Here is a 15,310-nt window from a genome sequence, read left to right as displayed (position 1 = left end):
ACTTTAAAAAAGAATCAGTCTCCCACCCTCATTGTAAGACTGACTCTAGTATCAATGAGAAAGAAAATGGACAAATGTCTAGTAGCATATAAAATCACGACTAAGACAGAAATCCCCTCAAAAATCTAACAGACACACAGTATATACTTTACAGTAGTTTATTTAACATCCTAATAATAAGCCATATTTACATATTATATAAACGTATGAAGTTTTATAAAACGCCTGAACTAGAAGAACCCCACTCCATATGGAGTTACTTTACTTATTTACTTGTTTACAAAATTGTACAATTTATATAAATTATTTCCTTTCAAATCAGGTGACTTTTAATAATTCACACAAATACTGATGACTTTACAAACGGTACATGTTAAAATCTTGGGCTAAAAATTACAGCATTTTCCTGCGTAAAATTTGCTTTGGAAAGGAAGACAGCTTCTTTTTGCCTCTTCCAAGAGTTTTTCCTGCTGCTTCTGTAGTTTTTCTTGGTTTGTTGACCTTTACTGCATCAACTGGGCTTGCCAAGGGAGAAATCAGCTTAATTTCTACAGGAGGAGGTGACCAAGAACTTCCTTTTCCTGTGTTTCTGAAAGAGAGATACACTCAAGTAGGAGCAGCACAGTGTCAAGTGCTTCCTTCTGCAGACAGGCGAAGGCAGCCAAAGTACAGCTGTGGGCCAGTGGCAGGCAGGGTTAAAGTGCCAGCCCCCACCCATGCCCATGTGCGCTGACATACTTAGCTACATAGACGCATGAACACTGCTGCGTTACAAGCATGGCCCAAATACCTATGGCACATGCCTCTAATCCCAGCACTGGGTGTGTGTGTGTGTGTGTGTGTGTGTGTGTGTCTCAAAAGGAGGCAGAGGCAGGTGGAGTTTGAGACCTGTGTGTGTGTGTGTGTGTGTGTGTGTGTGTGTGTGTGTCTCAAAAGGAGGCAGAGGCAGGTGGAGTTTGAGACGTGTGTGTGTTGTGTGTGTGTGTGTGTGTGTGTGTGTGTGTGTGTGTGTGTCTCAAAAGGAGGCAGAGGCAGGTGGAGTTTGAGACCTGTGTGTGTGTGTGTGTGTGTGTGTGTGTGTGTGTGTGTGTGGTGTGTGTGTGTGTGTGTGTGTGTGTGTGTTGTGTGTGTGTCTCAAAAGGAGGCAGAGGCAGGTGGAGTTTGAGACCAGCCTGGTCTAGAGCTGAGTGACAGGGCAGCCTCCAAAGCCACACAGAGAAACCCTGTCTCAACAAAACAAAACAAAAAAGTTCCAATTCCGATGTTAGGTGTGATGGCTAAGAAAATTCCAGTACTCAGTTAAGAGAGGCAGGAGGATAGCTGTTGAGTTTGAGGTTGGCCTGGTTTACTTAGCAAGTTCCAGTATAGCAAAGACTACATGTTCTAAAGACCTACTCTAAGAATAAAAAAAAAAAAGGGGGGAGGCAATTCAGGGTTCAGCTTTAGGTGTGCCACAAAAGGGGGGGGGTAATACTCAAAAAGAGTAGCAACTGGTAAGTATGTATATCATAAACACATTGACAATTTACGTATGAGTAGTGTCATTAGTCAACTGCATCGTGTTTATTAATTTGTATGTTTACTAAAAATAGCCATGCCTAAGTACAGCATGAACAGAATACTGTGAAACAAAACTATCTCAAATGGACTAATTTTACCGCAGATACAGTGATATTGCCACTAATGAAACAACAAACTATCTTCTCTCCCAGTCCCACACAGTGGACAATGAACTACTTAGGCTACCCGTCTCCACTCTGTGGAGAATGCTAGTTACTGTCAACACTGGGCTGTCTACCAATGTAAGGAGCCAGTGCTAGGCACGTCTGAGAAGCCCCCTTTCCTAGGGGCTCCAGATAAAGGCTTACCTGCTTGCTTTTGTCTTCACAGTCCTGCTTCTTGTTTTCTGTTCTTCTATGATTTCTAGTGGTTTAGGGTCACTCTCCTACGGATTAAAAATTAGAAAATATAAATTGCCTAAGCAATTAAAAATTTTCTGTTTTTGATTTTAAGACAGAATTTCTCTGTTGGCTTCTCCTTCTCTGGCTGTCTTGGAACTTGCTCTGTAGACCAGGCTGGCCTCAAACTCAGAGATGTCTGTCTCCCAAGTGCCAGGATTAAAGATGTACACCACCTAAAGTCTGATTTTAAAAGTATCCTGCTGGGCTGGATAGTGGTGTCCCACGCCTTTAATCCCAGCTCTTGGGAGGCAGAGGCAGACGAATCACTTAGTTTGAGGCCAGCCTGGTCTACAGAGTGAGTTCAAGGACAGCCAGGGCTGCAGAGAAACCCTGTCTCAAAACCGCCCCCAAAAAAGTATCCTGCTCAGTTAAGGAGTCAAACATCACTAAAAACCCCAGGTCCTAGACAGGCCCCTCTAGCTCTTTAGTAGAAAATGTGATAATCTAGAAAAGAACTGTTCTTTTCCCGACTTCCACAAGGTGCCCATTCTCCAAGTCTTGTGCTTCCAGTGTCCACTGCCCTGAGTTAACACAATTTGAGCTGCATGTAAGTCCAGGTTCTCGTCATCTTGAAGGCACCGGGTCACCAGAGATGGGTTTCCTCCTTCCCAGAATACTTTCCACAGAAACTATCTGAAACCTACACGTCTACTCGGTAGCACTGCCCTGCCATGCTTATGAATTCCTGAAGCTGTTGCTTTTCTGACAGAAAGTTCACCCCTATCCCTATATATACAGAGGTTCGGGGCTGAAAGACTTTATTCAAACTAATTACTCATTTCTGTCAATTAAAATGCATTTTAAAGATTGATTTATTATGTGTTCTGCCTGCAAATGCCTACAAATGGTTGTGAGCTACCATATGGTTGCTGAGAATTGAACTCAGGACCTCTAGAAGAGCAGCTGGTGCTCTTATCCTCTGAGCCATCTCTCCAGCCCTAACCGGCATTTTATCCAACTGCCAGTTGAATTGTTTTTTGTAGAATATTTTAGGATGTGTTACATTTGTTTATGTTCTGGAACATTTGTCTAACGATGTAAAGATGTGTTACTTTAGTTTTTGCTGCATTTGTTTAACTCTGTGATTCTTTGCCTGTCTAAAACACCTGATGGTCTATTAAAGAGCAGAACAGTCAATATCGAGGCAGGAGAAAGTACAGGTGGGACTGGCAGGCAGAGAATATAAATAGAAAGAACAAGAAGGAGGGGAGGACATCAGGGTCCTACCACCCAGCAAAACACAGAGTAAGAGTGAAAGTAAGGAAAGGTAAAAGTCCAGAGGCAAAAGGCAGATAGGTTAATTTAAAAAAAGCTGGCTAAGCTAAGGTTGGGTTTTTATAAGTAATAATAGGTCTTTCCATGTGTGTGATTTATTTGGGAGCTGGGCAGCTGACCCTCAACGAGTAAACAGGAAAAAGAATAAACAATAACAACAACATTTTGGCACCCGATAGGGGGCTAGAGTAAAAGAAAATCCAACTACATTTTGGCGTATTAATGTGGGGCTGTATTTCCATATAGGGTCCGATCTGAGGTTTTTTTTTTTTTTTTTTTTTTTTGGGGGGGGGGTATGGCTCCTTTTAGAATTTCTGCCAGATCTGAAAAGTTTTTGACATCAGACATGGAGATGCAGAGTTTGGAGTTAGCCCTGGTCCAGTATTTCCTTGCTATGCCATTAATCACGTGTGATTTTTATGTATCTATATAAAATCTAAACACCACACATGAAACAAGGTTTCTCCATTTGGGACTGTCTTAAATTTTGCTTTTGTGATCATCTACATTCTCCTGCAAGTGGCATAATCTCCTCCTCCATGTCTGAAAGGCACCGCATTGTAGGTATGCACCACACTTTCTCTATTCACTCCTGTGCTGCTAAGACAGTCAGGTTGGTTCCTTACTTTGGTATTATGACCAACACTGCAGTAACATTGATATGCTTGTATTTTTAGTTATGATAAAGTCATTAATCGTAATAGAAGGGAGACATTCTGTTCATTTTCTTAAAAGCATAATGTAAAATAAAACAGCTTTATATTAATCTTTTTTCCCCCCAAGATAAGGTCTTACTAAGTAACTCTGGCTGTCCTAGAACTCACTCTGTAGACTAGGCTGGCCTTCAATTCAGAGTTCTGCCTGCCCCTGCCTCCTGAATGCTGGGTTTAAAGGTATGTGCTACTACACCTGACTAAAAATAAACAAACAACAACAACAAAGGTTTTTTGCCTGCTGGTGAGCCCTTAAGCAGACTTAGGAACACATACACACACAAAAGAAGTAAAAATGCCTGTGGCATTCTAGAGGATGGCTGAATGCAGTCTTGATCACCTACCCTCAACCGAGCCTGGGCTTTAGGCTTTGCTCTCATGAACTGAGCAGCTGGCAGATTGAGCTGTGGGAGCATGCGGAGGATTCATGTGAGCTTAACTGTCTTAAAAAAAAAAAAAAAAAAAAAAAAGCTAAAAGATATTGAAGCAAAAGAGGTCTGTACAGACTGGAAAAAAAAAAAAAAACTGTAAATAGGTTCCAGGCTTAAGAAAGAAAAAGTATGTACAGTCATAGAAATAGTTTAAAAATAATAAAGTCTTTAAAGAGAGAGTAAAAGTAATATAAAAAAGCCACATAAGATGGGAAATACACAAGGAGTCTGGATCCTGTATGCTATTGTGTTGATTTTTTTGAATGCGGATGGGCAAAAGACATCTGCTAAGTGACATGGGATTGTATACAGGACCGCAAAACTGAACCAACCTAGATACTTTCGGGCTACCTTAAAATTTAAAAAGTCAAAAAAATGTACTTGTCAAATGAAAATCAAAAATGGTTTGGAGAAGCAATTTTGCTTTTGTTCCCACAGGAAACAAGAGGCTGTGGACTCGTTCCAGGCTGATATGCATCTGGTTTCATCAGGGAGACCTACTAACAGGTGATAGCCATCGACAAAGGTGACGGAACACTCGTCTTCCCAGGACTTGATCATTATCTCAAATTTCCTCAGGGGACCCTGAGGATGCTTTGCCCACATTAAGCAGGAAGTGGTCTAGAGAAAATGATGCCCACACTCCCAAGAGTTGGGTGTGTGTGTGGGGAGGTCTTTGGTTAACTAGTGGGTCATGGATGTTCGTTATATTTAGGGGAATACAGGAATGATAAGATAAAGGGTAGATTATTGAATCCACTTTAAACTAAAAAACAACTATTATTCTCAAATATTTTGTGTTGGTATGGACTTTTGTATACTGATACAAATTTAAGGTCTTTTTTGTTACAACATACTGTATGTATGTTTCTACTCTTGTTTAAGTATTGTACTTATGCAGTTCATTTAAAAATGTAAGGTAAAATTATAGGTTTTGAAAGTGATTACAATGAACTACTTAGGAAACACAAGTCAGCGGTTATTCTTCTATAACAATCAAATTTGTAGATATGTTAGGGATGTGCTCAAGATCACATAGAGGTATACTTTAGATAGAGAAATGCTTTTCAAACACTTCAAAAAAAAATACAGAATATGGCATTTAAAATGTTTTGTTAACTTAGGGCTTTTCAAGACAATGAGACACATCTGCTCCTGGAAGCACCAGTTTACTTCATAAAAGGATGATGGCCATCAAGAAATTCCATTGGAGTTTATTTCACTGTGGCAAGATTTGGGCAAGAAACTGCTTTTGCCTTAACTGCTTGCGTATGTGCTGTGCAGACTGGGCATTCAGAGCCCACAGGAAAGGGAGTGATGAACTTTGCCAATACAAGGTAGGCCAGTCCTTCAAATTTCCTGCCTCACTGAAAAGTCTGCCAGACACCCTAGGCCTGTAGGGTGAAGATGGATAACCCAATGTTGCAGAGGAATTTTGGGTGACTGTCTAGGCAGCCAAATGTCTCTGTTGTTAGGTAATATTACATCCTTCTGGGCCTTCTTTGATGGAGTTGAAGACTAGATATAGTTGCATTTTCCCTTAGTCATGATAGAAAGTAAATTAGTTACAAAACTTTGGATTCACTAAGACAGGATAGATTTAATCTATGAAAAATGTCCATCTTAAGGCTGTGTACAAGAGACTGTGAACTCAATTCTGAAACTTTTTCTAGGAAGCTCTTTGAATGACACACCAGTATCTTACATAAACACCCAGATAATTTTGATGGGGTCTCACTATGCATCCCTGGCTGGCTTAGGACTCAGCATGTAGAGCAGGCTGGTGATGATTTACAGAGCTGCCTACCTCTACCTTGAGCCCTGGGATTAGGGATGCATGTCACCATACCTGGCAACCACTTTAATTTTAAAACTGTCATCCAAACAGGTTAACTAGAAAACTGCTGCTGTTATAAGTAACACACACAGATCTGTCTTGAAGGTAGTAGACAGTTTTGTACTTTTAATATAAATGCAATGCAAATTATCCCTCCCCCCCCTCATTCATCACCACCAGGAGCAAATTACCTTAAAAAATACTACTATTATTTTGTGTGTCATTTTGCCTACATGTGTACCATATTCAGAAGAGAGCGTTGGATCCCCTAGAACTAGAGTTAGAAGTTGTGAGCTGGGAACTGAGCCTGAGTCCCCTGCAAGGACAGCTAGGCTGGCTCACATGTTATCTTTAATTATTTTTCAACAAATTTACTTAGGAGAAATTCACTTAAAAATCTTTATAATTTCAGCACAGAGGAACCAGAGGTAAGATCACAACTTCAAGACAATCCTGGGGTATAAAGAGTCTATCTCAGAAAAATAATATGCACCGAGGATGTTTAAATGAATATATATAATTCATACATTCCTTACCAGTTCATCTAGTAGCTTGGAGGCGCTGGATACATTTTTCCTCCTGGTTCTCAAAGCAGGAGGGGAAACAACAAACTGAGATGATAAATCTGATACCAACTCTTTCAGCTGGGCAGTGGCCTCCATTTTTTCAGCTAAAGACAAATGGGAAACAAAACACTCAGCTCTAACTATGCGTGGTTTAAAAAAAAAAACAAACACATAAAGACAATTATATATACTGCACCAAAAAGCTTGGAATAAATGAAACACACTAGAAAGACAAAAATATCCCCAGTCAAGGAATACAGCATATAAATTACCCATGTCAGGAGACGGAAATTATGTGTGTGTGTGGGGGGATGTCATTATCATTTAAGTAAACCAAATGACTGCTACCACATCAAGACTGACTCTAGAAAGTACAACTATCACTCATTAGTTTGATCCTCAGGGTTCCTCAGCCCCTCTCAGGAAAGCATGAATCCCAGAAGACGGTGTGTCTCAATTTTTAGATGAGACTCATATTACACAGTGAATTTTATTTGCAAAGAAGAGACTCACTTTAAAACCTTTCCAGCTACATTATTCCGAGCAGATGGGCAACAGAAAAGTTCAAGTCATAAAAGCAAAAACTTAAGCTGAAAAATAGGAGGCTGTAACTCGGAGGTTTAAGAATTGATTTGGGAAGGGGCTCAACGGCACCTACCCCTCCCTGAGGTTTTAAATGGTTAAGTTGATGGGAGAGGTGGAGATGATTTTTTACCCAATGGAATAATCACTGATAAGGTAGGCATGCTCCTGTAAACCACGCCATAATTGAATCACACAAAATAATAAAAAAAAGAAGTAAAACTAATGGGAACCAGTTGAGGAGAGGAAGGGGAAGAAAGGGCAAGTGAGGTGGGCTGGATATGATCAAAATACAGTATGTACATATACGAAAATGTGATAATGAAATACATATGTATAACTAATGCATTCCAATGAAGACATTTTAAAAAGAAGTTGATACAAAACATACAATTAAAAGTATGTACCATATAGACCCTGAACCTTTTAAATAAGGTCTCTGTAACAAGGACATTGTGATTATGGCAGCAACAGTGTTGTGTGCCAGAGATTACATGCCAGAGTTTGGGCTTTAACTGTGTCTCAGCTAATAGAAAATAGGATACAGATGTCAACTGTTTCAGAACAACCGTTCTGTGATGAGCAGAATAATCTGACTCATATAACAATGTCTGCAGGATAGGCATGCACACAGAGACACAGACAGAGAGACATACACGAACAAACTGGCTGACCAACATCAGATGTCAAATCCTGCTATTATGACTGTGGCTGACATGAAGGTCCATACCTATAGTTTCAGCAGGAGGTAGAGGCAAGAAAGAAACAAGTTTGGGGACCAGATAGCCTCAAACAAAGCAAACGCCACCACTATCCACCAAACCAACAACAAAACCAAATCCCAACTCTCTGTGCACTCAGGTGGGGAAGTAGGTATGCATCCATGGACATCAGAGGACAGTCTGTGTGTACACTCTTGTGTATATGCCGGTGTGCATTTATGCATGTCTTGGGTGCTGGTCCTCAGATGTCTTTCACCTTTTGGTTGACGAAGGTCTCTCACTGAACTTTACCACAACTAGACCAGGTTAGCTGGCACATGAGCATCTCACCATTGTTGTGTACTATACCAGCTTTTCACATGGATCTTGGGTGAGAGCCAAGTGCTTTACTGCCTGAGCCAACTCCCAGCCCACAAAAGTCATGGCTCTTAATAAAAAAAGAAAAGCACTGGCAGCTTCCAGCTTTTAAGAGGCAGAAATTACACTTCATGCCACTGAAGTGGTCAGATACCCTTCCTCCTACTGTTAAAAATACAAATCTGCCTGTATTCCTAACACTCTTTCTAGGCTACCTGGAACAACAACTTTACTTTCCTCAGAGCACCTCATAGTCCACTTAAGCTTCCCCATTTACTTCTAGGAACTAGAACCTATGTTTTATTATCTAAGTTTCTATAGTAGATGTGTACTATTTTAAACAAAAAACCAGCTATCAAGAAAATTTTGTTAAGATGACAAAGAATAACTAAGATGTTTGTTATACTATTCTAAGCATAACAAAAATGTTGTTACCTATACTTTAAGCTCTAAAGAAAATACAAATATTAACAATATTTTACCAATTTCAGTTTTTCATTTTAAAACTTTCTCTAACATAGCAGCTTAAAACTTTTACACATTTTTCTATCTCATTTTTCTCCATGCAAAGTGTAAATAAAAAGCAAGCAATCAGAAAGGAAATTGGTGCTATCATAACCAAAGATCTCCTGCAGGAACCCAGTGCTGAGTTTAAAGGCATGCATCACTATGCCCAGCTAGATGGAAGATTTTTGTTTGTTTCTTTTTTGTTTTGTGCCTTTTCAAGACAGGGTTTTCTCTGTGTAGCCCTGGCTGTCCTGGAACTCACTTTGTAGGTTAGTTCTTGAACTCAGAGATCCACCTGCTTCTGCCTCCCAAGTGCTGGGATTAAAGGAGTGTTCCACTATCACCAACAAGGGAGTTGCCTTATTCAGTATTATAGTTCTTAAATGAATAAAGCTATCAACTGCTTTTCTGAAATTCAAATTTTAAACTGTAATGTCAGTAATTACTGACACTAACTTTACGAAGTGTTTCTGTAATGATACAGGTCAGCTGCACTGATCTGAACATCATCACACCCCTTCTGGACATTTTTGCAGCACTTCTCCCACTGAGATTCTAACACCACAGATACCCTATATTCCTATCTGTTACTTGATGCACATATGCACACCACATAAACACAAGCTTTATTCTCTCAAAGGGAGAGCATCACATGGTTTATCATTAGCTTTATCAACCATGTGACATACTCATCAAAGACAATGAGAGATTATGCATGAGACACGGCAACACTGAGTATAGACTTATTTCTGTTGACCCAGGCCATAAAATGTTGATTAGCTGCCCATAAAACAGTTTGGATTTATGGGTGTCACTGGGACACAAGCCAAAAGCTATGGTACTCCAATTAAACAAAACAAAACAATGATTCTAGGCCACACAGGTGGCACATACCTGCAATTTTATCACTTGGGAAGTAAAGAAAGGAGGACCAGAAATTCTAAGTAATTCTCAGTTACACAGTGAGTTCAAGGCCAGTCTGGGCTACAAAAGGCCTTTTTCTTGGTTTACTTTTTCTACACAGAGACACCCTGTGTCTCTGTGTAGTCTTGGCTGTCCTGGAACTTGCTCTGTAAACCAGACTGGCCTTCAAGTCATGGAGACTGGCTGGGATTAAAGCACGTGTCACTATCATCCAGCTCAAAAAGAGTTGTATTTGAAGGGAAACAATAAAACCTATGTCAAATAGACTGTGGCACATAGAAAGTCATACACAATCTCTGGATAATCTTGAACCTGAAAATCTACTAGTAAACAAACCTTTACCTGAGGGTTTGTTTTTGTGGGTAGGTGTGCTGTCTCTTAATTATAAACTTTTTTTTTTTTTTTTTTTTTAAGGAAAAACACTTAGTGCTTCAACTCAAATAATGAACTCAAAAGTGCTTTTTAACAACCAAATATTAGGCTGTGCATTCTAAATAAGATAAAAGTAAAGAATAAATACCTTTTGCTTTCTTTGGAGCCTTCACTGAAGGAGGAGAAAATAAAGGCTCAGTTTTGGGTTCTGAAAAGTCCGTCAACAACATGGTCTTTCTAGACCTAGTCCTTGTGCTCCAGGAAGATTTAGTCGAAGCTGCAGCAGCAAGCAATCTTTCCTCCTGGTTAGCTGGCTCTTTGTGGGTTGTTTCAGCCTTGAAGTCTGATATTGCTGGTAATGGACTTTTTTGGCTTTCGTTTGCAGACTTCTTTGTAGGTTTTTTATTAGAGGTCATCACTTTAGCAACTTCCTCATTTGGCACTAAAATGGATTTTTCTAGAGTACTCACATTTCTAGCTGGGGTGTTTCGAGTAGATCTTCGGACACTCAAAACTTCTCTCTTCTGGGGGCTTTTCTGTCCCTCAACAGCCCTGGAGCCACCATCTTCTAATGACACTACTTTCCTTGGTCTACCACATTTCCTAGGTGTGGCCGGCACATTCAATTCTGTTTGAGTTGGCAACTGGGCTGAATCAAGTGTAGGCTCTTCTATCACACTCGACACACTAACTTCTCTCTCTCTGACTCTTCTTCGTTTAAGAGGCCGTTGCTGGTCACTGGGTTCCTCCTGTTTATATTCTACATTTTGAGAATCTTCTGAATTAGTATTCCTCCTCTTTTTGTTGGTCCCGCTATGACTTGCTGCTGTACTGATGTTTAGATCTCTTACAATGTTAGGACTTTGCTCATTTTCTACAGATTTCTTATACCTTCTAGGAGTCCCTTTTCTAACAGATGAGAGCTTGTCTTCTGTTCTTGAAGGCATTTCCTCAGTGGCTGGCTCCAGCAATTGCGGTCTCAGCCTTTCTGGCGGATTCTGTGGCTCCTGCTTCACAGTGCCTGGGCTTGTTAGTGTGTCTTGGCTAACTTCCCTTTTCTTCCTTCCTCTCCTAGGAGTGAGAGAATTTTGAGGGGTTAGCTGTGTCTCAGATGCTATGCTTATTTTAAAATGGGTACTGTCAGAAGACCCAGGAAATTCTTTTACTTTTCTAGTTTTCTTCTTAGGAGTAGCAATTGCTGAGGACTCCTGTTGTTCTGGTGTGACATTCAGGTTTTGGGCATGCTGCCTTCTTGTGCGGGTTCTAGCAGAAACCATGTCATCACCGTGGTTGGTGTTTACAGTCTCAGCACTTGTTTCCTGAACAGTCTTCAGTGTAGACTTTGTTAACTTGGAGGAACGTGTAACCTTTGGGCTTATTAAGGCTACATCTTCATTAACAACCTGTACCACTGTGGCTGACGTTGCTTCTTTACTTCTTGTGTCTTTAATTACATCCAACAAATTTTCTGAAATTGCCACTTTAATTGGTTCAGGCACATATGGTAAAGTCTCTACTTTGGGGTTAACAGTTACATCAGATGGCAAATCTGTAACATGCTCTTGGTTATCAGGTTCCACTTGGGACACAGGTTTCTCCTTGGTTGCTAAGTTAGTTGCTTTTGATGACATATTCGTTGCTGTAGAGTCACTTGCCTCAACTTCTCCTTCTTCACCTTCCAATATCAAGGTAAAGTTGCTCTGTGCCACAAAAAGTTCCCCGTCGACTTCGGCGATGTCACATTCAGCAGAGTCTTTATCATCAGGCGAGTCACAAAACTGCTGCTCAATGGTATCAAAATTATACTGAAGTTTAAGTGTTCCTGATGGATACAACTCATTAAAGGAAAGAGGCTTGGCTTCCTTTTCTGAATTTTGAACTTCAAGTTTTTCATGTTCAATCAGCTAAAATAAAGATAAGAAACAAGTTAATGAACTATAAAAAATACATTTTAACTTAAAGCATACAGGATTTTAATGACCATCTCACTCTTTGTGTGTCCATTTTACAATACAAACTATACTTATGGCATATGCTAATGGGTTTACTTCATGAAATATTCACTTAAGAAACGAAACCTCAGTCAAAATAACTACACAGAAAAAGATATTGAGATTATGGTTGGAATTAAACTAGAAATTCCACATTTCCTTAGCTAAAAAGACAGTACTAATAAAATCTTGAAAATCATTATGCTAACAATTCTAAAATTAAAAACTTATTCACTTATCTAAGAAAAAACAACCAGAAAAAAGGAAATAACCCCAAACAATAATTCCCAAATTACCTAACTATTCACACTTTAGACAGCATGATCCCCATAAGGTTGAAGAACAATTCACCTACATAAGCTCCCTTGGGCTAGACTCAATCTTCTTCCCTTTGCTGGGGTTGCACAAACCATGAAATTCCTAAGGCTGTCAAGTTCAGTACCTCTCCTGCAAGGGTTTGGTGGAAGAAGGAATGGTCCTTGCATTTACCTTTTGGTAAGAGGGAAGGGGAGAAAAAGGAGGAGGTAGAAAGTAACAGAGAGATCTCCTGACCGAGAAGGAAGACATTATCACCAACCTACACAAAGACATTTTCCCACTCCCATAGTGAGCTGACAGGATGGACACAACCTAGAAATGAGGGGTCCCATTACACCACACCCACATTCTTGTTAGCCTCCAAACAGAGGAAATAGGAAATTCAATGCCATTTACTTCAGGGAGAGAATACTTAAGATGAATGTGGATGAATTTATAACCCCCCCAATTCCATACAATTAGATTTCTACAAGTAATTAGAATGATTAGAAGAGTTGGCTTTTAATCTCCAATTCATTTACTGAAAGTTCCCTTGACAATGAAGGGATTTGATAAGATTTTAGGAAAGCAGGAAGTCCATAGAGTACTAAAAGAACCCTTTTCTCTAATGTCTTCTCCCACAGAAATAAAGGGAGACCCTGTTTCACTATACTCACTTACCACAGATGGAGTCTACATGTCAAGTAGTCACTATGTCTACTGATAGCTAAGAAACTTGCATTTAAAGCAAATAAGCAAATTGCTAAATTTTGGCTTATAATTTGTTTTTTCATAAGAATCAATCTATATCATCTTCTATTTTTGAGCAGATCTTTATATTGTCAAATGAATATACTAAGTTTAAATGATTATCTTTAAAGCCCAACTAAATGAAAACTTATAGAGCATTAAAAAAATTAATATTTTTACATGAATCTCTTGAGTATCAGGAGGACTGACAGAAATTTGAGGCTTTTCTTCTGGTAAGCCAACATGTACATCAGCTTCTATTTCATTATTTTCTTGGAGGTTTAATGTTAGTTTCTGGTCAAGGCTATGATCAGAGGTAACAGGGCACTTGGAGCTGGTGGGCCCAGAGCTTTCAACATCTTCAACCATGTTGGCCACAGCTGAAAAAAAAAAACAACAAAACAAAAAACAAAAACATTTAGTAACTTCTTACATTCCAAAACCCAAAACTTGATTCATAAAATTCTGAAAGCAACAGACTACCTAGCCTTAAGATTATCTGTCACAGGTTTGTGGTGGCTTCAAGAGAAAGACCTATCCAGGGCTTCCCGTTTTCTTGGATAGTATCAAGTTGAAACAATATGTACCCTCTCCCCACAAAGGCAAACATGGAAGATAACTTCACACTTGAAAGCCACATTGGCCTTCCCAAATTGGAATACAATCCTTGCCATTATTGTGAAAGTTTACTATGATAGTATGTACTCTAAGGGGACTCAGACTCTAGAAAAGCAGCCACCCTCATTGAGTCTTACAGAATTCCATGAGGTCTGCAACCTGGGCTTTGAGGTAGCATCCAAGTGAGTACAAATGTCTTCTTTGGCCCTTCCTAAGTTTATGGCCCACTTAAAAAGGAAATCCCTCTTTCTTTTTGTCTAAGCTTTGTGTTTTACTATGAGGCTTGGCATATGTGATTGACATAAAACACAATAACCTCAAAGGGGAAAACGATGTCTATATTTAGCGTAATTAAATAATCCTATACTTTTAACACAAAATGGTGTTTGTATACCTAGAATATAATTATTAGTACAAGGGGAAATGATTTACAGCCATGTTTGGCACCATAACCCCACCTCCCACTCTGAATACATGAAGTACTCCAACCTTTGATGGAAAAAAAAAAAAATTAGTCTCTGTGTGGTCTTTGACCCTCTAAGCCATGTCTACTGAAGAGAAATACAATACCCACAAGAAATAATGAATCAATAACTGATAATGCCAAACACTACTCTAAAAATTTTACATACATACAAAACATACCCTGGAATAACTCAGTCAGTACAGATCTGAGTTAGGAAACCCAAGGGGTCTCCATCAGATCTGCACATGGGGAAAAAACAACAACAAAGTTCAGGAAGAAGACAACTTAAATTGTTAACAACAGAGCCTGAAAGGAGTAATCTGGCTTTTACTTTACATGTTGGGATTTACTTTACATGTTTACAATAAACATACACTTCACATTCCTTTGTTGTTGCTGTCTGTTTTAGAGACAGGGTCTCTATATGAAACAATCCTGGCTGTGTTGGAGTTGCCATGTAGACCAGGATGGCCCACAATTTAGAGTACTAGGATTAAAGACATGAGTCACCATGCCTAGTGCATTTCATATTCTTAATCTTGGGGCAAAATTCTCAAGCTTGTCCTGGACACTACCCACACTATGATAGGCCAAACGGTGTGATAGCAGAGGGTTTGTGCTCTAGGCGTGGATAACACCATCAAAGCACAGTGTTAGGAAGATTAAACAAATTAGTTCGTTTGAGATGGGTCAGGAGAAGATATTTCATATATCCACTTTCCCTTGATCTAACTGGAACCCAGAGTAAAAATATCACCTTCAGCCGGGTGGTGATGGTGCACGCCTTTAATCCCAGCACTTGGGAGGCAGAGAGGCAGGCATATTTCTGTGAGTTCAAGACCAGCCTGGTCTACAACAGCTAGTTCCAGGATAGGTTCCAAACTACACAGAGAAACCCTGTCTCAAAAAACACTACCTTTTCATTTGTATAAAACTAACAT

General features: G+C 39.6%; 1 protein-coding gene across 2 annotated transcripts in view; it reads right to left on the bottom strand.

The window, feature by feature from the left end:
- Window positions 1–142: 142 nt before the first annotated feature.
- Window positions 143–15,310, bottom strand: part of Ahctf1 (AT-hook containing transcription factor 1) — a 54,568-nt gene continuing 39,400 nt past the window's right edge. The window contains exons 32-36 of one of the 2 annotated variants that reach the window (XM_027418856.2): window positions 13,466–13,665; window positions 10,396–12,151; window positions 6,754–6,887; window positions 1,869–1,945; window positions 143–589 (exon numbers count right to left, since the gene is read on the bottom strand). In XM_027418856.2, the coding sequence (XP_027274657.1) occupies window positions 394–589; window positions 1,869–1,945; window positions 6,754–6,887; window positions 10,396–12,151; window positions 13,466–13,665 (2,363 nt within the window). In that variant the 3' untranslated portion in view covers window positions 143–393. The remainder of the gene's footprint in view (window positions 590–1,868; window positions 1,946–6,753; window positions 6,888–10,395; window positions 12,152–13,465; window positions 13,666–15,310) is intronic. The other variant, XM_027418855.1, reaches the window with a different exon arrangement.

This window comes from Cricetulus griseus, chromosome 5, assembly GCF_003668045.3.
Source record: "Cricetulus griseus strain 17A/GY chromosome 5, alternate assembly CriGri-PICRH-1.0, whole genome shotgun sequence".
Lineage (NCBI taxonomy): Eukaryota > Metazoa > Chordata > Mammalia > Rodentia > Cricetidae > Cricetulus > Cricetulus griseus.
This window is presented reverse-complemented; position numbering and strand designations above follow the sequence as displayed.